Source organism: Pleuronectes platessa, chromosome 18 (assembly GCF_947347685.1).
Source record: "Pleuronectes platessa chromosome 18, fPlePla1.1, whole genome shotgun sequence".
Classification (NCBI taxonomy): Eukaryota; Metazoa; Chordata; class Actinopteri; order Pleuronectiformes; family Pleuronectidae; genus Pleuronectes; species Pleuronectes platessa.
Genome location: NC_070643.1, coordinates 19,540,654 through 19,568,277, shown reverse-complemented (window position 1 = coordinate 19,568,277; position 27,624 = coordinate 19,540,654). Strand labels below are relative to the sequence as shown.

Sequence of the window (27,624 nt, the reverse complement as noted above, 5' to 3'; positions counted from 1 at the left end):
GAGAGAGAGAGAGAGAGAGGGGATCTGGTTTGAGCAGCAGAACGTCGCCGATTCTCCTCCGTGTGTGTTCGTGTGTCTGTGAGCGTGAAGCCCGGATGGCTGCCTGACTCCATCCTGTTCACATGTGTCGCTCTCTGCCGCGATAGAAACACAAACGGATATTTCCTCTACTTTTTGTGGTTTTTGTTTTTGTTTTGTTGTGTGTGGTTTTTGTTGTCTTTTGACCGCGGGAGTCGCAGAGACGAGCTGAAGATGAAATATAAAGTAAGTGACGCTCGGATCCACTTTTGTGTCGCCTGAGGTCAAAGTGTGTTGAGTTGTGTCTCTACGCCGATCGTTATTGTACAACTTCCTTAAGTAGATGCCCTCGGGTTAGGTTTCTTAAAATAAGAATGGTGCTGTGTATTTTCTGGTTAGAACTGCCTGGTTGACGCATAAATGAATGTGTGTCTGTGTGAGTGTGTGAATATGTGCTTGACTGTGTGAATGTGTGCTTAAGTGTGTGTGTGTGTGTGTGTGTGTGTTTGTGCTTGAGTGTTTGAATGTGTGCTTGAGTGTGTGAACGTGTGTTTGAATGTGTGGTTCATCTTTGCATAACAGTACATGCCACCACAGGGGCGCAAATAGATCAAATATGGAACCAAATCCGGGCCCTATGGACCCCCCACCCCCCCCTGACCCAAAAGTTGAAATTGGGTAAACATTGATACAAAAATATACTATATTTAGATTTTGTTTGTTTATTTACACCAAACTAATTGTAGTTAAGTCAAATCTCTGTTCAATGTCTTGTTTTGCCCAAACGACAGCCCAGAATCAAAAGATAATTACACTTCACTGTCGTGTATGACAATGTAATACATTGTGCAATTTGTGAAAGTTTGAACCAGCAAATATTTGTCGCTTTCTCTTTCAGATTTGCCAATGCAATGTTTTGCTTGTTGGATTTTGTAGCCGAGCTTTCAGCTTTACACTCTAATGCATTGATTCAACATTATTTAGCCCAATACAGCTAAAATAGAAAGTTTCCACTGCATACAACCTTACATGTACATTTCTAGCACATAATCTGCATTAAAATATTTTCCACTTGTCGCAGGGATCAGGTGACACTGTCTCTAATCAATGATTCAGCTTGTTGATGCTGTGGATCTCTCACCTCATCACGTAGCCAATCACTGACTCTGTTATTGTCTGTCGCTGCAGGTCTCCAGGTTCATTTTGTGATGCGCAGCCTTTTCTACATGTCACAGCTCGATGCTCTTTTCCTGCTCTGCACCCTGGATTAGCTTCTCAGCTCTTAGCAGCTTCGCAGGGAACGTTCAGATTGTTTGTGACACTTTGTCAAATTTTCCTCTGCTCCGTCTGTTTTAGTGTAAATTCTTTTTCACCATAAAAGGGAAGCAGACACTGTTCCATCTCTCTGTCTATGGTGCAGAACTATGCGAAGTGTGAAGATGATTCAGGCGTTCGGAGAAAAGTGGCTTCACTTTCTAACTGACTGTTTCCCTAAGTGAGAAGCTGCTGTTTGACAGCAGGGTTGTTTGAGCCGGACTCCAGACCTGACGTAGCTCCTGCTGTAATGTGTGTAATTTGGGTGGTTTTTTTCCTCAGTGCCTGCCGGGCCCGGTGTCAGGGCTTGGTTGTGATAAGAGGGCGTGCTCACAGTGCATCTGCGTCATGGGCCTCACTGACTCATTGTCCTGTTGAGTACACAGTCCGCAGGGCCGGGGGGAAGTCAAGGGTGATGGTGAAAGTGTGGGCGACATGCCAGTGAGCGTGGAGAGGGAGTAACTCTGACCTGATCTCTGTCATCATTATTCATCCATAAGAGACAAACACTCTGTGGATTGTGAATGAACGTGATCAACTCAGACATTTACTGGGTGCACAGAGCCGCCGCCTCTTGATGCAGGCCCTCGTCCCCCTGTCTGTGTTTGCCTTGAACATTCAGACTTGATAAGGAAGTGCGTAGAAACCCTGCAGCCGCCTCTTTGCTCATGATAAACATATCTCCATTATGTAACCGGGCCAGAGGGAAAGAGGGCGGCAGGGAGAGAGAGAAGCGAGGTGGGAAATCAGGCCTCGTCACGGTCAGACGACACATTTTGTGACAGAGCTGTGTTCAGATCCTTAATAAGAGCTGTTAAAGTTTACAGTGTCACAGTTTACGACGCCCACCCCTCTGCTTTTCTTGATTACTTATTCACAGCTATATCAAGCGCTCCTTTTCACGAGGAGTGCTAATGTTTAAACAGAAGTCTAAAGAGGTCGCCCCCCCCGGACGGCTGCCACCTCCATCACGTGTCCCTGAGGTGAGAGACTGCAGTCTGACCGGACGCCGGCCTCCCTCCTCCTCCACGCTGACATCAGAGGTGGTTTCCAGACAGGTGTTCAGGTGTGAAGGCAGAGCTTTTTGTTCCATAGGTCACCTAATGCGTATAATCCCCATGATGGGTCCTGCAAACAGGCGGATCTCTTACAGTGTGAGTGGGGCCCAGGGATTTCTGAGAACGAGCAGCAACACGGGAGATAAAGAAAGAAAGAGACGATGCCCAAGGTGGTTTAAAGGAATAGGAATAGGGATAGAGTTAGACGAGAGGTCTGCTGTTGGGTAGTTGTCATGTTGTCCATCTTTTCGTACTGTCTATGTTGTGTATCACTGAGTGTTAGAAGTGTTTCTTTGTAACAGAGCTAGGCTAGCTATGTTTCCATCTTTACACTAAGCTAAGCTAAGCAGCTACTTCATATTTAAGGTACAGACACAAGCATTGTCTGAAAACTTCTCGTCTCACTCTCCACCTGGAATCAAATGAGCTGGAATGATGCTGAAGTTTTGAGGAGGATATTGTTTACGATATATTATATGATAGTGGTTAAATATTTAAAACCTAAACAACAATGGAGATACTGATCCCTGAGATTTGCGTCCAAAATACATATTGAGCAAAAGTCTTATCATGAAATGAAACGGAAATACCTTAAACCGAATTTGACATTCCCCTTCGGCGACTACTCGTCACTTATGAGGTCAAATATCGATGTATCTGCTTCGAGCTACCGTCGGGCATCAGTCTGTCTCTAAAGCAATCTTCCCAGAAAGTCAAACCGTTTCTGTAAAGTGCCGTGACCCAACTGTATTGAGGAGAAATGACACACACAAAAAAAGCCTCTTAGCCCAGAGACTTCCACAACCGCTCAAGTCATTCCTTCGTATCTGACGTAACTGTTGCAGAAATAGCTTCACAACCGCAGCGAGGAGTGATTAGGTGAACCCATACCTCGGCCAATGTGTGTCTTTTCCTCAGCGTTTCAGTTTTTAGTTTTTTTTTCAAGTGCTCAGGTTCCAGGCACTGGTCCAAAAGCAAAGGGAGCTGGAGGAGAGCAGACATTGTTCTGGGAGGGAGGAGGAGGAGGATCTGTGATTCTGAAAAGGGTCGGGGCTGCAGAAAATGAAAGAGAGAGGAAGTTGTGGGGGGGGGGGGGGGACAAGAGGGCAAACAGAGTTGAGTGTATTGTCGGGGGGGATGGGAGTTTGGGAGGTCTGGAAGGGGGGGCGCCCCCGTGAGAATGAGAGCAACCCAGGCGTTGGTGCATGGGAAGGCTGCTCAGAAGATGCACATGATTGTTTCAAGGTGCCTCTTTATATAGTTAATGAGTCCGGCTGCAGGAAACTCCAGGTTCAGCTCTTTTCTGTGTTTGTGTGCACGTTGGCACGTTGTGCACGTTGGCTTGTGCACGCTGGGGGAGGTTATTTTAATCCGTGAAAAACCCCAGATTGTTGTCTTTTAGACAAACACAGTTTTACACACTGAAGCACTTTAACGTCTTTTCTCCACTCCAAGGGCTTCTGACCCTTTCTATTTTTATTACTACACAAAGTTGTGTTGTTATCAGGCTGTGTGAAGTTGTGTTTTTTTTCTGTCCCTTTGCCGTGACGTTGATCCTGTGCAGGATTTTTTTCCAGCGAGAGCGTGAAGAGCTTCCCCCCCAGCGAGCATGAATAGCAGTCGCTCCAGCACCCCCACCCTCGACCCCTCGCTGTGCCCTCGCACCGTGAACCAGCCATTAACATTTTTTAAAGCAGTCAGCAGGAGAGAGACTCTGCTGTGTGTTACTTTCATCCAGAGGCGGAGAGAGAGAGAGAGGGAGAGCGAAGGAGAGAGAGAGAGATTACCCAACATCAGCAACAATGCAGATAATCATTTTCATGTTTGACCTTTAGCGGAAATAATTCTCGTCAACCCCCCCCTCAGATACTTTGCCTTGAGGAATGTCGACTATGTCTCAGGGTCGTCTCTCAAGTCCCAGTGAGCCGCCTGGTTTGACCCTTTTCAAAATGTGTTTGGGGGGGGGGGGGGGGGGGAGAGACGCTGTGGCTGTTTGTCAAAGTGATAGATGTCTGAGTAACTCAGTATATTAAAGGATCTGACACCAGAGAATATTTGTAATTTAAAAATGGATGAAACTATTATTCACATGGTCAAGATTATCAAAAATTCTAATTTATGTCCAAGAGGAATTTCCCATTCGACAAATAAAGTAATCTTGAATCTTAATCGTGAACTTTTGAATCTTGTTTGTTATTTTCGAAGCAGAAATCCAAATATTCTCAGGGTTCAGATCCTGTAATTTACCGAATTAGCTGCTATTCTTTGTCATGTATGAAAGTGAACAAAGCATCGCTGATGTGCAAACTCTGACTCCAAATGTGCAAGAAGTTCATATCTGGGGTAATTTCATAATTTCAGGAAAGATTACAGCAGAAATGTAAGATTCTCTATGGTTTCAACTTCTAGAATGTCAATAATGTTTTTTCTCTGTTTTACGTCAATAGCATTTAAATATCTTTTGTATTTTAGACTTTTTGTCGTCACCTTTGATTGTGGGAGAAGTTGTGCATTCAAAAAAACAATTCTGATATTTGCTAGAGCTAATTTAAAGAGCCATGATTAAAACAAACTACGAGAACATACTCATTAGCTGCAGCCTCAAGGCAAATCTCGCTCATAAAAGTTGCAAGAGACTAGAAGCCTCATCAGTTAATTTTAATATTTAAAAGTCTCGAGTCTTTCCCTTTTTTAAAACACAAAAGAGCCTCCTCTCATGTCAGGCAGCCTTCATGTTTCAAAGGGAGAAGATGGCAGCCTCCGTTGTTTGTCTATAGAGATCAGTGCGTAGCGTGAAATCAGGGGGACACTGGGGGTGAATCTCCATCTCATTGGCTATTCCTATATGTAAAGCCATTCAATGTGGCCCCGCGGAGATACCATGAGACATATTTCACATCTCCGCTCATGCCCCCCCCCCCACCGGAGGGATAAGCTCCCATCTCTGGGGGTAACCACCGCGCTCTCATGTACCCTCACTTGGCACCAGTGCCAGGCTTGGAAGGAATCCATCCGCCGAGCCTGAGCGCTCGTTGGCCGCGGTCCCTGGAGTACAATCCGACTTCTTGTGTTCCTGATGTTCTCTTGAACCCCTGTTGTTGCATTAAATTGTATTTTTTGGTCAAGCCAGAGGTCAGCGTGAGCGACAGAAACAAAAGCCCCTCGCGTAGGGATTCAACAGTTTGGGTTTTTCAGTTTGAAGGACAGTTTCTCTTCCCCTGCTGCTTTAAACAGGCCCAGGATGAGTTGGCAGAACACAAGAGGCAACGTTGCACAATGTTATTTCCCCAGCAGCTCTTCCAGTTCACAGAATCCAATTCTTTTTTTTTTCCTTTTTTGTGAGAGAGTGTATCTCCAGTGTGGCTTTCACGTCTAATTATAGGGTCGCTCATGGCGCTCGGCACCAGAGCAAGGGAGTCGGAGATGTGAGACGATTAGACGAGGTCGGCCCGTAGCCTGGATCTCTCCGGGTTCGGCAGGAGGCAGGAAGTGCTGCAGGCTGAGGAGCGGGGCGGAAACGGAGGAGGGTGTCATGTCAAGTTACCTGCTAGTTTATGTGACAGTAAAACGTCAGTGATGAATAGGCAGAGTGAGGAAGAGCTGAAGGAGGAGGACAGTCATCTCGCCAAGTTATTCAAATCACTTCCTGTGAGGTGAAGGTGCATGACGGCGATTCTGTCACGTCCAGCTAATCCTGCGTTTCATCTCGTTTCTTTACTTCTCTGTTTTGGTTGATATGCGTCCGTGAGTCATTCAACACAAACCCAACCCACAGTGCCTCAGAGTGATGGAAACTATCTGACAAGCATGAAAGGAACTGGGTTAAAAGAGAATGTTTTTAATACCAATAGGATACTGAGATTTACCACCACAGTAGCAAAATAATAATTTTCTTAAACCTCTGGAAACAGACGACCTGCAGGCGGCCTCTTACTCGCCGGGGGAGAAACTGTTATTTGCGCAATCCTCTTAAAATCAGATCTTTAAAAAAAAAAACACTATTGCTATTCTCACTTTGAGGAACAAGCAGGATGCCACAGAGGTGATAGTGAAGTTGAAGTCAGACTGAATAGTTCAATGTGTGAATCACGTCTGTGTGCTCTGAGTTATGACTCATCGCTTTTTTACACAAATTGCTGCAGTGGGGCGTCCGGTGTTTTTCAGTAGCCGGCCTTAATGAGATCTGTCACATGCTGCTGTTGATCAATTGGGCCAAACTACAATAATCAACTTCCTGTGTAGCTGTAAATCACTTATTTCCCTCTGCAACTCCTTTAGCAATATAAAACAAATGTGTATCTACCAAAAAATATACAATTCTCAACTAAGAATATTTAATACCAAAGACACAAGTGCATATAAATATGAAATAGCATTGTAAAGATGAATACTTGTAAAATACTGCACAGTCTTGCACTTGTTAAATCTATAAAAGTGTGAAACGAGCTGAGGTTTGATAAAATCTGCTTAAATTCACATTCCGGTCTTTATTTAGTTTTTCGGGGAAACTCCATGATTATGACACAGTTTTAGTTACACACATACACACACACAAACACACACTCACTGACCAAACAAGAATCTAATCGCTCAGATGTTTCGAGCCTCTGTGGTTTGTCACAACTCGCAGTGTGTGTGTGTTCGATGCTACATGTTACACATCCTGTCGAGGACCCAGTTGCTATGCTGCCGCTGTGAAGAGCTTTAGTTTTTTTTCTTGCAGCGCCGCAGCTCGTGAATCACAAGCGAGCGAGGGGAAGGTGGTGGGTGTCATATTTACCCTGCGGATACAATAGTCTTTTTATCCCGCGTCACAGAATGAATGGAGCCTTTTCTCTATCGGTTTGGAGGAGCTCGCTCGGCCGCGTCCGGACATTTGGTGTCCGATGAAAAACACAATCCGAGTAATTATACAACAATTTGTCACAAAAAACAAGAACAAAGTGATGCGCTGATGTGATCAGTGTCTGTGTGATGATGAGATAACTGATCAATGGACCACACGGCTAAAAAGAGCTGTTTATTGATCAGCTGGTTACAACTCTAACTATTGATCTGCAGCTGCTTGCATAATTTATTTGATTGGGAAGCAACACTGCATGTGTCGGATCAATAGACTCTATTCAATGAGAGTGAAGCCAAATCTTCTGCATCGCCCCCTGTTGGCTAGCTGCAGTATAGCGGTATAGCAGTATGCACTCAGCGGCTGCAGAGCTGGTTGCAACCCGGCCCTTTGCTGCGTGTGTTCTTACACTTTCCTCTCAATCAAGGAAAAGGTCCCAAAATAATATCTTTTAAAAAATGGAGCGAGACATTAAGATTGACAGGTGAGGTCTTGTGATTGGTTGAAAGTGTGTGTCAGCGGGAGCTGGATACCGCAGCTCCACACCAAATGACGTCAAGCGCTCAATGTTGGCGACATTTTGGCTTCCTTTTGGTACAGTGGCAGGAAGTGGAGACGCGTCTTCCATCTTTATATAAAACTCTATGGTCGGATCATGTTGTGCTCTAAACTTGTGACATGGATGTTTTCTTTTCCACGGGACTCTTTCAGAAACGGACGGGGTAAAATTTCACTGAGCCTGCTGTGTAATTATGTTAATACATGGCCACTGGCAGGGCTTATAAAGAGGCTGTAATCAGAGGGTCAACCTTCCCGAGAACTGTCCAAATGAAGAAATTACCATGTACTCCGAGCTCTGAACCGCTTCCCATGAGCCTTTCCTACCCAGAACCCTTCACACGGCCCATTTACTTGAACTGGCTCTCACCCGCAGCAGGCCGCACTCTAAGGAAAGACTTGTAAAAGTCATCAGGTCCTCATTATCGTCATTACTATAATTATTTTCTATATTTACCCATGTGAAATGAGGCCAAATGAGCGTTTTTGAACCACCCCGGGACACGTGCTACAGTGGTACGGCCCTAATGTTCACACCGGCCCCCCGGCTGCAGAGGCACCGCACCGTGGTCTGTGCAGTTGGAGCGTACCACTTCTTGTCGGGAGCAGGCTGAGTTTGTTTGGGTTAAAAAACATCCTCGTCTCTTCTTAAAGCAGGACGGCTCCCGTTGCTGTGGAGACTTGGGTTCCTGCTATGCAATGTGGTGGTGTTCTTTGGCTGCAGCAGCGGGGGAATTCGAGTATTTGTGAGCTTGTTTAGCCAAAGCCACCTTCATTATTATGACATTGATGCGAACACCAGAGAGTCAGAGCCAAAACCACCCAGAGAGCACTTACTGAAGGCAAAGGTGGGGCAGCAGGCGGTGAGGTTACGTAAGGGAGTTTTTTAGGGGACTGGTCAGCGTTGGGCCCTCGATTCAAATACACATGAGAGGACGTTTCAACTGTTTGTAATCAGGCGAGACACTGGTGGAAAAAAAATGTTAATGTACAGAGGTGTGAGTCATGAGAGGGATTCAGAGTCGGGGGGGTGAGGGCTCAGACAGCTGGGACCTCGGGCTGGAGATCGTGCTCCAGGTGCGAATGTGGACGGCTCAGCTTTGCACGATTCTTCGCTTCCTAATGACAAAAACATACGAAGCTGCGAGAGATTTTCAAAAGCCAGATGTCGCCAGGGGCTGAGCGAGACCAGAGAGGGAATATATTCTGTCAGGTTTTCAGTTCAAAAACATCTTCAGAACGGAAATGATAGAGATTATCTCAAGTAGTCAATCAACAGATATATTTTGATAATCAATTAAAGGCAAAAAACTTCCAAGTAATGTTTCCAGACTCTCAAATATTGGGATTTTATATCAGAATAAAGTGAATATCTTTAAAAAACAAGAGATTTGTAGATCACCTAAGAAATCTCAATTTGATTTGACATTTCAGAGACTGAACCTGCAAACTGCAAATGTTACAGGCAAATAGAGTTTATATCTGAAAAGAGTTGCAAAGTAAAAACAAAATAAAGTTATTGATAAAAACACATTTTAAGAGGAAATATAAAGGACAGTGAATTAATCAGTTCCGCATTTAAGGAACTGCCAGCAAAGTTTATGCTGCCCTCAGTCATTCAATGTTTTTGTAGTTTTGAACCAGCAAAGAAAACTGTAACTCATGAAGTGAGATTTCTGCCGTCTTCGCCAAGAGGAGATTGGAATTCAGGACCAGAAACCAAACATACTGACATTAGGATGCAGCAGAACGTCTCCCGCCTCACTGACTCTTTACAGAAAACTTCCTGGAAGCTCGAACTCATCTGTGGGTGAAGCAGCCTCCTCCCTCCCTCCCTGACAAATGACAAACACATGTGTTTATAGGAGGATCAATGGCAAGTGATGGAGTCACTATGTTGTGAGTAACCAGTGTTTATGCCAGAGAACTGACGCCCGCTTTAATAGTCAGTTTCACCTGCTACGATTACAGCGGCGCGGCCGACTGAAACAAACAAAAACAGGACAACAGGAGCTGGGTTCCCCCCCCCGACTGCATCACTTCAAAGGGACGTGTGTGTGTGTGTGTAGTTATGGGTCAATTACAGCAAACAACCTGTTGGTTCAGTGTGATTAAAGCATGACGTTTCATGTTTCACATGACCCTTCAGTCACCGTGTTTGGAATCTACACCGGTTCATTATTTATTCACTGCGCTATAAATTTATATCGCTGTGTGTTTACCTAACCACAAGCTCGGCCCGGATAAAAACTGAACCGCAGTGAGAACAAGGTACAAATGTGTGAAAATGTGTCTCTGTGGTCACCAGAGTCACCACAACACATGAGACTGTATGTGTTCGTGTTTGGTGGAGAATTATTCTCACAAACTCACACTAAATTATTGCACAAAACCAGATGTAGAGTTGTTTGCTCATTGGCTGATGGCAGCAGTGGTGAGAGAGCAAATGGTACCCCCTGTGGTCTGTAAATAAAGATGGACGCATCTCCACCTCCGCCCGTTAAGAAGCTAAAAGTAATACAGTGATAAGAGATGCATTGCACTAGATTTAGCAAGTAGACAATGTAGAAATTAGGAAGTCAAGAGGGTGATAAATAGGCTTGTGAGGGTTTTTTAAAGTGTGCAAATGCAAACGTGTCACCGAGCTGTCAACACCTGAACTGAAACTACTCCGTCTTGTGGAACACGAGTGGTTTTCACTACCATTTTCCTGAGTTCAGCTGTGCATGTGCTGGTTTGTGACAGCGTGCACGTGTGGGTGGTGAAAATGACACTGGAGAGGCGGCAGCTGGCGGCGGCGATCACTGTAATTAGCGGAGACAGAGGAGGAGAGCGAGGAGCATGAAAGGTGATGCTCTTGTGTCTGTGAGGTGATTTCGATTCTCCCGAGCATCAAACACACAGCAGGTCAAACACACGTTGGAACCACATTGGACGATTTAAGAGCAGTGGTGACAATCATCCAGGTTCTTAGAATTGTCTTTTAGTTCGTGTGCAATCAGTCTTTCTCTACAAAACGTTTTTTTATTATGAAACATATCAGAGGGTCGATGTAATACAACCCCCATCAGGCAATCCCAAGTATTTTCATCTACCCATTGTCGGGCTTTTATCTGAGATTGGGCTGGGGAGAAGAATATCCCAGACATCCCCCTCCCCATCCATTGTCTCCACGATTCAAACAATTAACGGATTATGAAAAGCGATTAGTTCTCTGTAGATGCATTAATCCTAGCGACTTAACGTGTTTCCTCATATTTTCAAACTTCAGTATTCAGCGCTCGGGTTCCTCGCGGTCTCGGAGCCCTTCAGCTATCATCTGTCAAGGAATTAGCCTCCGGGGCAACAGCCAATATCTTGGGGCTCCCGGTGCAGCCAAATCTCAGTCTTGAGTCAAATGATTCACCACAAAACACAAAGAGTGAGGTAGAATCTGTTCATTCAGATTACCTCATCGATGTCCCCTGAACAAACAAACAATCCATTTGATGGCGTACATCTCCGCGGTCACAATCGAGCTTCCAGCAACTACTTGGCTGATGGGCGGCGGTTTGAGGGTTTGATAGTGCCATGGGTGTGACTGGCTAATGGCCCTCACACGGTACAGTCAGACAATAGCCAGGGCAGCCAGGCGCGCAGTGGGAGATAACGGTGCTTCGGGCAAAGAGTTTCACATGGGAACTGATCTGAATCCGGCAGGCCAAAAAGAGGAAGGCCAAGCAAGGTTCACGAAAGCCTCAAACCAAAGTGGGCTTCCTGATTCCAACACCGAGCAACAAAAGGGTTGAGGTGGTTATAACATGGGTTTGAAATAAAAAATGAAAATCCTCATGAAAGCAGTTTCTTGTTTACATGTTTGTGGTAATCCTCAGTCTGCAGAAAATATTTTCCTTCTGATCCAAATGTCTGTGTAGTGTGTTTCCCTCAGCTCCTTTCATCGGATACGACTGAGTTTAATCCGGCTCGCTACGTGGCGAGATAACAGCGTACGAGGATTTAAAGCGAGCAGCAGTGAAGCTTAAATCCTGCTGTCTGTTTAAAAATGTATCTAGAATAAGGGAGACGCTAGAACATGAGTGACACCACAACATAAATTCGTTTTACTGACTGTCAGGAGAAATATTCAGTGGTAATTGGAATATCTGACCTGAATTAAGATAGGAAAGGGTCAGGAATGTTTGCAAATACAAGAGAAAAAGCATAATTATTCATATTGAAGTTAAGCAGGGAAATGCAAAACAACTTAATATGAAAATATATTAAGATAAGGTGCTGAAAGCTTGCTCGAACATTTCTTCTTCAAGGTTTCCAAATTTAGAAATGAATGAATAACAACAGATGGGAGAGATTTAGAAAATTGAACCCCACAGTCCCTCTGTATCCTATTATGGGATATTTTTATTTTATTGCAAAACCAGAAGCAGCGAGAGTCGGTCGTTAGTCTCTGACTCAGTGGTCCTGGGTGCTGCAAAAACTAAGTGCTGCAAGGAACAAAGACAAGAAGGGGAAAAGAAGTTAAGATGTGGTCAAGAAAAGTGGAGCGAATCGAACAACAGTCCTTCCTGGCAGCACTTGCCTTTAAGCAAGGTGCTTAATACCCAATTGTATTTATAAAGAGTAGATTGCTGAGAGTATTGGAGTGCTGATGTGCCAGGTAGCTCCCAGAAGTTAAAGTTCTGTGAGTCTCAAGCTGCTGAAAAGGAGTATTCATGCTCAGTTAACTCTTTCCCTGGATGACTGAAGGCTAAAGGAAAGAGACTGAAGCATTTACCAAGGCAATTAGCCTTAAATGCTTCTCTCAGACACAGAAGTGGCACACTCTGGGGCTTTTCCTATCTCCAAAATCTGTGGTTTTCAGCCATTATCCCTCAGCCATCACTGCCCCCTTTAGATAAATCTGCCCTGAAGCACGGGGCTGAGAAAATCCCATCGAGTTTAGATTTGGTTCGAAAGACATCTGGTGTGGCGCTGCAGGCTAATGGCAATCCTGCATGGTGATTAGAAGAGCAGGAACAAGTTCACCAGCGTGTCGATCACCAAACCTGCAACAGAGGTGTGGGAGGTGGTGTTAGACTCTCGTGCTCGGAAGGAACATGATGTCCTTTATTGTAGAGGACTGGATAATATTGATATACCACTTTCAAGTCTGTAGAGCAAATATAAAGAGGCAGTTTGAAGCCAGTTAGCTTAGCATAGGATAGATCGGAAGACTGGAAACGGGGGGAAACTCAAAGCCTAGCTCGGATTGGACATTTGACATGGCTATGTCCATGGAACAAGATTTACTCAAACCTAACAAACAGTATATGACACAGGGTCAAAGTTGTTACGACTTGCTTCTTCACTTACAAAACAACTTACCTAACAGCATCTACTCTCTCTTTCTGCAGAACCTAATGGCCAAAGCGTTGTACGACAATGTGCCGGAGTCCCCCGAGGAGCTGGCCTTCCGCAAAGGGGACATCCTGACCGTAATCGAGCAGAACACCGGAGGCCTGGAGGGCTGGTGGCTCTGCTCCCTGCATGGCCGCCAGGGCATCGCACCTGGCAACCGCCTGAAACTGCTGATCGGACCGATGTTTGGCGCTCAGTCGCCATCGGGCGGCGCTTCTGCCACTGCCCAGTCGCCACAGGGCTTTCAGCCGAAGGCCGGCGCTGGATCTCAGGGGATCTACCAGGTGCCCCCATCCCTCCAGAGTCCACAACAGCAGAGCCAGCAGGGCATCTACCAGGTTCCTCCTGGACAGGACGTCTACCAAGTCCCACCGAGGAATACACTAGCTGCTGACAACAGCAAGGTGAGGAACTGAATAATGTACTTCCCCATGAATAGGAGGCAATCAGTTTGCAAGAGTCTAGAGAATCTAATTCAATATGAGCATTTTACAGGAGAAGGAAAGACGTTTTAAAAAGAAGCCCCCAAGTCTCAGTCTATCAATGATCTACATACAATTAGTATTCTACAATGATAAAGCAAAAGAAAGGGAATGGAGTGGGTTTACAGAAAGACAGAAAACTGATCCTGGTTCAATCCCTGACCTCTGGAAAAGGTTCTTGAGGATCAGAGAGGATTTTCAAACATAACATCCACTCTGGTGGGTGTGTCCTGCTCCAGTGAGTATGGGTATTACATGTGATAGGACACGGCAGATACACATTTACACTTTGACCTGTCGTCCTGCAGTCTGCTGCGGCTCTCGTCAGTGTGATTGCACACACACACAGAAAGTAGAAAGGCTGGACAGATTGTGGGTCTGCGATGTGAAAGGAGAACAGGGTGTGCCCGGCCTGGCGTTCACCACAGAGCAGGGTAGTGTTTTTGTGCAGGGCTCCCATATTACTTGTATATTGGCACATTGTGTGTAGCAGAGCCAGTCTAAGCCACAGAAGGGCAGTGAATGTGGGAACAACTCGTGGAAAAGCAAACAGCACAGAGCTGTTTTCTGGATTTTGGTGGAGCCCAGCTGCATGAATATAGTGTTTTTCTGTTTTTAAAATGCTGTACATAGTCACTGAGTAACCCATTGCACTTGGATCGGTCATTTACAGTGTTGCTTTGTGCAGTGTGTCCAATATGTTTGTTGTTTTATTGGCTATAGTTACGCTAGATCAGCAGATATGTCAGACTATGAATAAGCCTGTAATTCCGAAGAAGGATGACCAGATTTCTAGTGAGGCTCATTTCCCATGTGATTCACATGCAGAGGAAGTATCTGCATCAGTATTGTACATTGAACACTAGTTAACTGTAGCTTCAGATGTGAAATATTAGCTGATATTAGCTTCAGCAACTATAAGCAGCTGGATCGTAATGGCTACTTAGGTTCACTATAATTTTAGCTGATGATTGCAGACACAAGGCAACTTAAGCAACGATAAGTGACTGGATCTTAGTTAACGGCTTTAACTAGCGACTATAAATACCACATTTCTGGACTGTGGTCTTTACTGTTCTCTGTTAATCCAGTTATTGTTATTTTCAGCAAACGTCCTCCTCTGAATGCACCATTTAAACAAGAGTGAGAGGAAGGATCCTTCATTAAATGGCCCTTGCAGGTGTGTGCTGACACAAAAAGGGGAATTTTCCTGTTCACTCGACTGTTTAACTGGTTCCTGCACCTCGACCAGATCATCCCTCCAGGAGACGCAGAGTAATTATATGCTGGATGAGATTTTGATACCCTGAGGGTGTTTTTCTAGACAAATCAGCTCCAGTCATCGCAGAAATGAGCCAAGGTGAGCATTCGTAGGTAAATAGGCAGCGGGCGCCGGGAGCTTAGAGGACTTTGTTTGGTTCACTGCGCGGCGTAAGTGTGATAAAGGCAGTCAGAGCCAGGGGCTGAGAGGGGGGGGGCTTGTCAATCAACCTGAAACCTCGCACACATATGCACATGTGCACACGGCAGACCTGTCAACCAACACCTCTCTTTTCCACTAACAGGCCTCGAGGCTTAACTGAGAAATGGTATTAAAAGGGACGTTGGTGATAACCCGGAAAATGAAATGTTCTTCTAACGAGTCTGCGTTTTTGAGCTGTAATCATGTTATTGAGGAGATTAAATTAAGTCTTGGACGGTTTAGTTTCCCTCCAATCTGTGGTAATCAAAGTGCTGCCATTTGCAGCATTTGTTCCTGTCTATTAAATAGAAAGGTTTTCACTGTGTGTTACACTCCACGTCTGCGAGTGTGCACGTAGGAGTCCAGACAAGGCTCGGGTTGTTTCCCGGAGACGTCTGAATGTTGGACCAATGCACCATCAGTCTCTGTGGTCAGTGATTTAAAAGCCAAACAGCAGAATCTGTAGTAAAACTGCAGAAGAACGAGTTGAGGAGAAATATTGTTGGTAGTGGACATTAATCACGTCTTACTTCCCAAAGGCCTTTTGTCTGTCTCGTCTAAATTCATCTTAATGAATGGCTAAATAGCTAATTTTAGTATTTCAACATCTCCTCTTTCTTAAACACAACATTCTCCTCCATCTTTTGACAGTTATGAATTGAACAATTTTAATAAATCAAGCCACTGTTGAGCTGTGGTAAATAGATATTAATTACCCATTCATCTGACCAAAATTGACAAAACCAGACCTGACAGAGCTGAAACAGTTCAACTGGGAGTCATCCCCTGAACTTCTAGTTTAAGGATGAATCATCCGGGCTTGTGTTGCTCAGTAGAGGATATTATTAATAGTAATACCTGAATGAACCAGCAGCTCCCTCCCTCAGAGTCACAGTATCCTGTGTCGGTGGTATTTATAGAGAAAGAAATGTTGATGACGTGAAATCCAAACCCTAACCTTTGCTCCTCTAAACACCGAACTTGTTTACTACTGCTTCTCTTTGGAAACCGTATTGATGATAGGCCGGGAGCTTTGACTCACACTGTGTGCAATCTATCGACCCACTTTCATGCACGTACAAGTGTTCATGCACACACATGCACACTGGCTTTCCAAATGATTGTGGTTCCTGATGCGTCTAATGATAATCTAAAATTACTTTAAAGATTCAATTTCCTGTGTGTCCATCACCATGTGTCACGCATGCTCGCTCTCCTGTCTGCTGCACGAATCCTGCAGAATGCATCCTCGGGCTCTCGGGCCAACTCTGCAGTGCAAATCCAGATTGGCGACTGGTTCTTTTCTCTTCATGTGGTGTGGGGTTCTGGTATATAAAGGCACACTGAGGTCTGGAGCTCTCCTCCTCTCTGGCTGTTTGCTTTGATGCTGTGGCCTTGTCCTTGTGTGACCCTCCTGGGAGCCACACACACAGCTGCCCCCCCTACCCGACCCCCACACTCCCTTTAAGACTTCTGAGCTGGGACCATGTGGGGCAGATGCCTGGAACCCCCAAGCAGACAATGAGTCTCCTCACATTGAAGGGGCCAGGAGAAGCCTCGTTACCATCTTTAAGCATTCCGCTCTTTCTCTATCTCCCGTTGCTGCACTTCATTCCCTCTTTCTTCGGCTGCTCTGAAAGGCGTGTCTGTTTCCCTCCGCCAGCTTCTCCTCAGTGTTCCCATTTCCTCTGTGCTCCCCCCTCCAACTCGGGCTCTGAGGTCACCCCGTTCAAAACTGGGCTGGGTTCAGAGTTCAAAGATCTCTGCCGAGCGTCTTATCTACTCCCACCACACAACCTTTTCATTCCTCACTTCCTGCTTTCGGGAGGTCTGCTCCATGTATGGGCATTTCCTCTGTTCACTGTGTCATACCCACAGATCCAATCTGCTCATTGGTGCTGTTAAAAGGTAAAAGGTGCAACAAAAGGATTAATAAACTCCAACACAACTCCAGGAAGTTTTTCTGATAACTGTTTATGGGCTCCGAGGGTGTGCCATCCACCTTGATAAAGCTCCGTCTGGAAGAAGCCAGGTTTTGTGTAATGAATGGCTTGTTTGTTTGCCTCCGCCATATTTTCTCTGCCTAATCATGCACACAGTGATCTCAGCACCAGATAAGTGACTTATTTCTTCCTGGAGCAGGCCGGCTCCTTCAGATGCTTGTCTGCGCTCCATTGTCGCAGTTGTGATGAATCACTGGCCTGTGATATTTGACCAAGAGGGCAAGGTCATAAATCAGCTGCACCTAAATCGGTCTTCTCTCCGTGGTGAGCATACTGAGGGATCTTTCTCCCCTTGAAATGAAAAATTGAAGCAGAGATTATGATAAAATAAAAGTTCAAGGAGGAGAGAAGCTGCTTAAAACCCAAGGAGATTCAGTTTCATAGAACCGAAGTCAATGAAAACCAGGGGAAAAATGCAAGGCACAGCAGCAAGTCTCCACCACACAAACAAATGACTTTCCATTCAGCAAATGCTGGTATGATAACATCGCAAGTAAAGATCTCAAATACGTAGACCATATCCAGAAATTAAAGAATGCTGCTGTGTAGAGAAAATCGGGGGATGGAGCCAAACAACCTTGTTTTTGGTCACATCCACTAACATGGAGGAGGTTGGGTTTGTGGCGGCTGCTGTACAGAGGCTTTTGAAGATTCATATACAGTCTATCGGTGTGCATAGGAAATCATGTTGGCGTGCTAGTGTTAGCATTTAGCTCAAAGCGCCCCTGCCTCACAGAGCTACTGTAGAATCTCGGTCTTAATCCCTGTCAAGAGTTATGCTGAAGAGTCATTCAAGCCATTACCCGTTCCACATTATCCTCTGTCTTTCTCTTAGAGGATTATATCATGACATTGTTATTTTTGCCAAAATGTCAAACACATCTTTTAACATTACGTCTCCTCAGATAATCACGCCGCCAAAGTCTGAGGATGCTTTGATCTGAGAGAATAAGCGATGATCCTTATTACTGCTCAAATCAGTGGGTTCTCTTTTAATGCTCCTCATTAGGCCCGCTGTCTGTTTGGGTTTAGCCACTTGGACGTGTTATGGAGACGGCTGAAGGCCTCGCAGGACTCCAGACTTAATTACTCGCATTAATTAGTTGGGCACTTTAATAAGCTGCTGCAGCTCCGAGCGGCAGAGGAAAAAGCCCCCCCCCCCCCCCCCCCCCACCCCAACACTACGAGAGACATCTTTTGTGGTGTGATTCAGCAAAGCAGAAAAAAAGCAGGTTATTACAGTTCAGAAACACACCCTACATTTAAGGTATGCAGTCATATACACAATATCAGTGTTATCTCACATATGACTGACTGATGGTTAGATTCTGGCAGCGGGTGGTCCAGATTTTATTTTTCTACGTGTCCTTGGTTGACCCCTCGTTAAAATACGAACCAATGGTGCCGTGCTGACGGAGCGAAAGGTAAAGGAGGAGGAGGAAGTCGCACAGATAAGGTGCGTGAGTAGAAGAGCGGTGATGAGGATGTGCGAAAGAGGAGACGCATGGATGAAATTCTATAGAGGGCATTCGCAACATGGCCGGCAGCGTCACTGTCACCATCTCTTATAACCTGATCTCTGGTGAAAAGCCTGGTTACGGTTGTTGATTTGTGTCAACAGGTCATTAGCACGGGGGAAGTGCGTACGTGTGTGTGTGTGTGTAACCAATGAACAGGTGTGAAATGATGATTTCTTTTGAAATCGTGCACGCAGGTGTCATTATACACCCACTGGAAATCATGTAGGAATGAGCCGTGCAAGGGTTCGGCAAAGTGTTTCTGGAAATTTAATAATAAAGAAGAAACACTTTATGGAGTCTTTATTTACAGCTTTAGATCCTCCACGTCTGTGAGACTCGACCAGAGGAATTAAACACTATCTTTACAAGAGATGTTCCCTCATGTGTTGTTTCAATGACGCCTGTGGAGAAACTTGCATCTTAAACCTCCCACTGGTGTTTAGTTGAGTTATGATGTGTTGACTGCAAAAGCCAAAACATATGATTCACGTGTTTGTTGCTGCATGTTTCAACACTTATTTATTGAGGTTTCTCTTTTGGCTTGTCATCTATGGCGCATATCACAATATGCAGATGTTCTATAACGAATGCAAATTGATGTTCAAAGCAATTAACTGTGATCCACTTTCATTCAGAGCTGCAGCCGGTGATTATTTTCATCATTGATTTAAATAATTGTTTGTGTTTGTGCTAAACTTTTAGAAAACAAAGTCATATCACAATTTCCCAGAGTCCAAAAACGTAAATTATTCAATTTAGTTTAGTTGTCAGTTTAATAGGGAACATCAAGATAACACTGACGTAGTAGTCAACTATAAATCCTCCTTCCATGGAGGTTACAAAGTCCAGTTTCTATTTAGCTGTGTTAGAGAGGTGTTTATTACTTAATAACTTTGGAGGATAAAGGTTTTGGTGCTATTGAAACTCATTGCAAGATACAGAGAGGTGTTTCTGTTATTTAGCCATTTGTATATAAAGGATAAAGGAAACAGAAACAAAACATCTCTTCATATGTGGGAAAATCCATCTTGTGTCTTAGATTTAATTACAATTTGCCCACAATCCTATTTGTACAGCCACAATAACATCACCAGATCAGTCATAATACGATTCTGTGGACAGATTTATCTCCCGGACCCACAGCACCAACTTAACGTCGAGCTGCCCATCAATACAAATACAACAAACCCATGAGGTAGTTGTTGACATTATGACGACACCTCTCAAATTACTCTGAAGTGAAGCTGAAAAGTCCGACCTGCCAAAACCCGAGCCCGCCAGGATGCTAAGTAAACACCGTGTTGCTGAGAGAGCCATGAGTCACTCATCGTGGCGTGTAGAAGCGTTAACGAGGGCCTCTCTATCTGGCTCCTCGGGGCGCTGCTTTAAACCTGAGCCCTCTTTAGTCTTTCCTCTGCCTCCCCCGTGAAGGAATCTTAAGAGCCTATCACCTGAGCGGGGACAAATGTTTACCCAGTCGCCCCAGCTCCTCGTGATGTCATCGCTCGCTTTAAAGACTGCCATTGCCGCCACGCAAACGCCAACCCCATCGGAGGCCGGTAAATATTTACCCAGCAGCAATTATAGCAGCGCCGAGTGGCCTCCGAGCAACAAGCCTGCTGGGTAAACAGAGCGCGGAGATGGGAAATAAATGAGCAGTGTGCATCTGGCAGCGCCGAGAGGAGCCGCTGACGGTGAGAGGATGACACGCACCTGTGGAAAAGGTCACATGGTCTGTGCCGTGTGCATGTGGCAGCGGAGTCCAGACGTCGGCTTATCGTCAGCGCACCGGCTCAACCCTCAGGGACAGCAGCCGGGCTGAGGTGACCTTTTACCAAGCATCACTTTGTTGTCACTAAGTGAAAGGCGAGTTCCATATCTGCTGGGTCTGGTTACGAGCTCGGGGGGGGGACCCATTTGCAAACAATTAAAACTAAATGTGTAAAAGTCAAGAATTCAGCTACAGCTGTTGTTTACACCCACACTGTGGTAACAACAAGCTAATTAAGGCTTTTTTAAAGGCTTTAAATATGTAGATAAAAGTAGGACAGTAATTATAGGACTCACAAAAATCCAATAATACTAAAACTGAGTGAATTGACTGATATTGTTATACTTTAAAACAACTATTTACTAATATTATAGTGTACAATGAATTTATTCTCTTTTTTTGTAAAATACAATATGTGAATGTGTTAAAGATAGACTGTATAAAAAGATAGTAGACATGACGGCTCCCAAAGAGTGAACCCAAAGTGTCCTGATCAACCCCTGGTGGCTGGCTGCAGTATAGGTCATACATTCTGCCTCCTCTGTGTTAGTGGATTGGACATGGACCAATCTTAATAGTTAAATCCTAACCCTAAAAGATGGTTAGGACTATTTATACAGTCAAATACAAATACTTGTTCAAGTGCTGGTTTTTCCTGTAGATTTGTTTTTAATTAGTTATTCGATCTCTATGATACTATTTTAAAATTCAATTGCTGATGCCAAGACAAACTCCGAATGGGTAAAATGGGATAATTTGTCTTTATGTCTGGATAGTGGGAGGAAGATAGGATGTGTCGTCCATCTTCATATACAGTCAGTCCATCAATCAATCCATGGTGTCGTATCAAATGACAACACAATGGTTTCCACTATAAAGTGGATGAAAACACGTTTGAAGGTTTTACACCCCGAGGTGAGAGGGGCTGCGTGAGAAGAGGAGAAAGCAGCGAGGCTATTTATTCCTGTGTTGGTTTATTTGGGAGCTTGGCTCGTGGTGTTTAAAGCCCTCGGTGTAGGTTTCAGCTCTGACCCCACAGGCCCTGTTTGGGATGATGTATGCACAGACAGGAATGCCAACAATGAACACCTTAAATCACCACGGCCTTGTTCAGATTAGACTTATGAGAACCATATGCACTACTGTTAGTCAGACTCCAGCTCAGATGAATGGCATTCCTTTCCATACTAGGCGACGTACTCTCATTTTCCGTTCCCTCTCACTCTCCCCCTCCTCCTCCTCCTCTGTTTTGTTTTTTCTCTTTTTCATAAATCTCTTTTACAAACCAATTCCTCGTCTGCCCCTATGCTTCTTCCTCAGAAACATTAATCCCATTCCAAGTTGGCTGAGGTTACAGCTCCTGCTGCTCACGCTCCGATAAATGTGTCCGCAGTGCGAGAGATGCTATGAGGATATTAACTGTGCTACTCACGCCTGCAGACTGGGACTAAAGACTTAAACCTCCCTTGAGACTTCCCCCCCCCCCCCACACACACACACACACACTCTTTGCCAGGAAGCCATGCGTATGGTTCCTATTTTCGAGCCCCGTTAATGAACCCTGCTCGTTCCATAGTGGCGATAGTGGTGCGGTGGGGGCAGAGGAGGAGTGCGGGGCTGAGGGAAGGACATTCCCAGCATTCCTCTGTCTGTCTGACGCAGCAAGGAGGTCTGCTTTTAGGAGGTTACAAGACGACAGGGAAAGGGGGGGGGGGGTGGAAACACTGGGAGTAGGAGGTGAGGAGCGACAGATTAGGGAAAATGTGATGAAATATTAACAGGGGTTAATATCTCATGCGTAGTGTAGGTGAAGCCAGTGGTGTGAATTATGTTTGTTTTTCCCAAGTAATAATCACACCATTATGTTGAAACCGGTCTGTACCACAGTGTTAAATATTTTAAAGGTGTGTTAAATCCTACAGCACCAAATGCCGGGGTTTTAATAGAGGTGGTCATCTGTACCGATGATGATTACTTCACCAGGAGTATGAAAAACCTCACGATCCAGCCAGTGCTATGATAAAACTCCTTCTCCAACACAGTTCTAATCATAAAACCAGCTTCCATTCAGATGAAGTCAGCGCGAGCTAAAAAAAACGCAAGGGTTTTCAATTCCTTCTATTCCAGAAAGTGCTGCTAAAGCTTGATTTTAGCTTATTTTACTGTTTGACCACATTCATTTTATGTTTTAATTCCCTTTTTCATTAGTGGAACTGAAGTCGACATCTGTCTTTTGTCCGCCGGAGCACTTTGTTGAATGTCGGCCCGTCACAACAGTCTTTTGCTTCTATATTCACAGCTTTAATACACATCCCCGCGTTTCAGGTTTCAGGTCTTTATATCGAGAGTTGTGTTGCTTTTAAAAAGAAGGACAACAGCCAAATTTCCTTTTTTACAAGTGCAAAGTTCCTATCACACAAAACACGCTGATTCAGGAGAACAGGGATTTGCTAGTGAAGCCCAAGCTAGGAAGAACTGGAAGACTAAAACTTTCCTTCTCTTGATGCTAAGGTTTCATATTTTACATATCTAAATTTAGAATGCAGTGTTATAACCCTTAGACAAACCAGGATGTTCTGTCTTTTAAGTTTTCTGGAGCTCGGCTGTTCTTCCAGGTGTCGTAATTTAAGCTGAGCGCTGATTGTTTGTCCCCCCCCCCCCCCCCCCGCTGTGATTGGACAGGTGGTGACCCCGACCAGAGTGGGACAGTCCTACACTTATAGCCCCGGCCAACACAATCAGCAGGACCTCTATGACGTCCCACCCATGAGACCACAGGGGGTAGGTGTCTCCTGTTCCACAGCCCCTACAGTTCACCAGTGGGACCTGTACTGTCTATTTAAACACACCAGGCATTAGGCAGCTGTTTTATGTATCTCATTTCACTTTCATGTTTCAGGTGTACGATGTTCCTCCTGGTCAGATGTTCGCCGGTCAGCACGCCGCTGCCAGAAACCAGGGGGTCTACGACGTGCCCCCCTCTCTGCTCGACCACAGGACACAAGGCGTCTATGACATACCTTCCTCTTCACAAGGGGTAAGAGAACCTCTCAGCAGCCGGTCCATCTCCCACCACAAGGAGAGCACACGTCATTTGTTTCAGTCAAATTAAGATGAATTAAGGAAGTGGCCGGAAAATAGTTATTTAACCGTTTATTGATACAGTTCCTAGTGTTTCTCTTAATTGTCTGCCATAAATGAATAATACATCAAATGTCTCATTGAAGGACATTCTTGTGGCTGCACCGAATGAGAGCTCTGCCTGCCAGTTGAGTTTAACCAAAATTCCATTAGTATGGTTCTGTCTGAAATCTCCAGCATGGATAAAAAAGTCAAGGCCATAACTCTTCTCTTTCCAGCCCCTCTAAGATTTCACCAGACTTCCAGAGCCGACCAGGCAGAGCGCCACCAGTTTGTTTGTAATAACCTGAAATATGCTGGGACCTGTTATTTGCGTCGTTCCTAATTACGGTTTTGGGCGAGCCCGTCTAGCTGCTAAGAGAGCGTTTCAAGGCTGATGGAAATCACTTACTGGCCACCATTTTATTCACCTCGGTGCGCTTCCCAGCATGCTTTGTGTCTTGCACGCACGCATACACACACACACTCTGCTCCGTCAAGCTCGTGGGAGGATTAATCTTAGTTTTACTCTGGTGCTGCTGCGTTAGAGAAAGGATTCAAATGCAGAAACTAAAGGGTTTCAAACGTTGTGTCTGCAGGAGCCAGAAGCTGTTTGACTCCCTCACGCTCTAACTGCAGTAATGCTGTACACACAGTATCCAGTTAAAACCCACATCCACTGTATTTGCACAGTAACCAGGTCACAGTCGACTGTTCTGTTCTGTTCTGTCACGTAAAGGACAAAAGTGGCTCCTGCAAAAACAAGAGACTGCCGACCCAAAAAAACAGAGGCTGAATGAACAAGTCAATGCATTCGTATCAGATCATTCAGACAAACTAGAAAGGCTGAGTAGGGGATCCCATATCCAAACAACAGCCCAACAGTATCCTTAAATTCACATCAAGCTGTACCAAACTTCATACGCTCATAGATATCAGGAAAGATTATCTAAATAAATAAATCTCATCTCCTCCTCAGGTCTACTCGGTACCTCCCTGCAGGACCAACCCTGCGCTCCAGGAGGGAAACTATGACTTCCCGCAGCCTCTCAAACACAAGCAGGAGGGAATCTACGACGTCCCCCCCCCCGCCCTCACCAAGCCAGCGCAGAACCCACAGTCCCATTATGATTTCCCCCCCAACGTGGAGCCTGCTGCCCACCACCAACTCCAGAATGCCAACGGCAATGAGGGCATCTACGACGTGCCTCCGCCTGCTCTTCTCTCAGGTGCGGGGTCTAAGGACATATACGACATCCCCCGAGGCAAGCTGCCGTCCCAGCACAAGACCCCCCCCTCTGACAGAGACGGCAGCAAGGGCATCTACGACATGCCCGCTCAGGAGGTTCGAGCAGTAGGAGACGTGACGGACGGAGTGAACCGTCTGTCCTTCTCCAGCACCGGCAGCACACGCAGCAGCATGTCCACGTCCTCGTCCTCCACGGGCTCCGGCTCCGAGGGCCGCCTCATGCTGGATGTGGACACGGGTGTCCAGAGGTTGTACCGGCTGCAGCAGGCCGTGGAGGCTTCAGTCTGGGCGTTGCACACAATGGCAGCTTCCCCTCACTGGAGGACGTTTCCCTTCATGGAGCGGCATGCTAACGACGTGCGCACAGTGCTGGACAGGATCCGGGCGTCTCTGGGGGACTTCATCGTGTTCGGTCGAGGGGCTGCAGCGAACGCCACGTCTCTGTCGGACTCCAGCCTGCACAGCAAGCTGAGGCGGCAGCTGGGACGCCTGGAGGACTCTCAGCAGATCCTCCTGCAGATCTACCAAGTCCTGGAGAACTGCAGCTGGGCCCTGAACATGCTGGCCTCCTCTGGAAAGCACCACAACAAGAGCGACGACCTGGACCGCTTCGTCATGGTCTCCAGGAGCGTGCCCGAGGACGCCAAGCCGCTGGCCTCCACGATAGGCAGCAACGCTGAGCTGCTGTTCAGGCCGTCGCACGTGGACGGGTCTTTCTCCAACGGGAGCACGCCTGACGAGAACCCGATCCACCCGCTCACCTCTCCCTCCCCCGATAACGACAACTATGGGGAGAAGACCAAGCCCTTCCCTGTCCCCTCCAGCCAGGACAAGGACAACATGAACAACAGTGAGAAGTGTGTGAAGAGCTGGATGGAGGACTACGACTACGTGCACCTGCAGGTAAATGCTGCATGAACACAAGTTAAAACCCTGTGTTGATACATGGTAAATGTGGAAGTTAGACATTTTCGAATATACTCATATCGGGATAAATTGTCATATTTATGTGATCACTATATGTACATTGTTTTCCACAGAAGCATATTAGTGCTGCACCGGGAAAAGACAAACAAAAAACAATAATCTTTTAGGTTATAATGAGATATTTATCCAGTTTTCTATTTATGTCGTGGCAGCAATAAGCTTCTGTACTTTATGTTTTTCCTAACTTTGTAGATTAGATAATAATAATAAGATAATAATAAGTAGATAATTCAGTTCAGCATTTTGTGCAGACCAGCTAAAGTTCATTAGGGTTTTGAAGGTCATTGCGTCGTTGATTATATTCCCAATGATATCAAAGCACAGACGTGTGTTTCTTACTTGTGTTTCATGAGTTAAAAGTCAAACCTGGTCAACATGAGTGAGCTCACACTCCTTGGTTTTCCTCCGCAGGGCAAAGAGGACTTTGAGCGTCAGCAGAAGGAGCTGCTGGAGAAAGAAAACATCATCAAACAGAGTCAAGTGCAGCTGGGACAAGAACAAGTGAGACTTTCTGTTTGTTTTCACTGTCACAGACGTTGTTACACTGATGAGGCCTCGAGCACGAGTCCTGGGGCGAGTTCAGGGGGAGAGATTTCTCTATTTGAGCTATTTTTGGAACCAGTGAATATGCTTTTGAAAGAATCATGAGTTGATGATCAGAGAGATTTACTGATTCTGTCTCACAGCAAAGTCTTGAGTTTTAATCTCAGACGCAGCTTCTGGGAGCTCGTCCTCATCTGACTGTTCCTGTGATAAACCGGAGATGTGATGCATGCTAGCAAGGAAGTAATCTGAATCCTGTCACCCTCCACAGATCAATCAGTTCAAGAAGCTGGAGCAGGAAGCGATCAAACCCGTGGAGAACGACATCACACAGTGGACGCCTCACCAGCACTTGCCTGTAACCTCCGCCCCAGTGGCCCCCACCCCAGACTCTTCCCCCTCCACCCTGTCCCCCTCCACCCATATGTGCGCCCGTGACGGCCAGCTGCTGGGCTTCTACTCGGATCAGTGCGAGCAGCACTTCGTCACGCTGCTCAGCGCCGTCGACGCCTTCTTCGGCTGCGTCAGCGCCGGGCAGCCCCCCCGCATCTTCGTGGCGCACAGCAAGTTCGTAATCCTCAGCGCCCACAAACTGGTCTTCATCGGGGACACCCTGTCCAGACAGGCCTCGGCCCCCGACGTGGCAAACAGGGTGATGAACTCCAGCAACGTGCTGTGTGACTTGTTAAAGACGGTGGTGACCGCGACCAAGACGGCCGCCCTGAACTACCCGAACACCGTGGCCATCCAGGAGATGGTGGACAGAGTCACCGACCTATCACATCACTCGCAGCAGTTTAAAGAACAGTTGCTGCAAATGGCTCATTCATGATTTTAGACCATGTTGCTCCTGTACATTTCAAAACAGTCTCCATCTGTACATTAATCTACCATAAATATATATATTTACAGCATGCATATATATATATATATATATATTAACATACATATATATGTATATATGCTCATCATCTTTCAGCTTGTTTGGATGTTGTAAATAGTCTGTTCTGTACATATTTGCTCTATTTTTGTGTAGATTGTTTTATATTATATATGTAGATGCAGTGTTGGTGTCTCTGTAGGATATGTGGACATTTTTCATAACATTCCTGTTGCGTATTAAGAAGCACCTTATGAGATGTCCTGTTGTTGATTTTGTTTTCCCCTGTAAAACGTTGTGGATGTGTGTTACTGCTGAGTGTGACAGTAAAGATCTCCTTGTAAAATCACGTTTAATGTCGATCTGTGTGTGTGTGTGTGGAGATTTCCACAAAGTAAAAGATTGTTCTTAACCATGTGACT

At 45.6% G+C, this 27,624-nt stretch overlaps 1 protein-coding gene across 1 annotated transcript; it reads left to right on the top strand.

The window, feature by feature from the left end:
• Nucleotides 1–27,619, top strand: nedd9 (neural precursor cell expressed, developmentally down-regulated 9). Its single transcript, XM_053447152.1, has 7 exons — nt 1–264; nt 13,182–13,589; nt 23,106–23,204; nt 23,323–23,460; nt 24,523–25,695; nt 26,191–26,280; nt 26,594–27,619. The coding sequence occupies exons 1-7, from the start codon at nt 253–255 to the stop codon at nt 27,152–27,154; spliced, it is 2,481 nt and encodes an 826-aa protein (XP_053303127.1). The 5' UTR covers nt 1–252; the 3' UTR covers nt 27,155–27,619.
• Nucleotides 27,620–27,624: the final 5 nt, after the last annotated feature.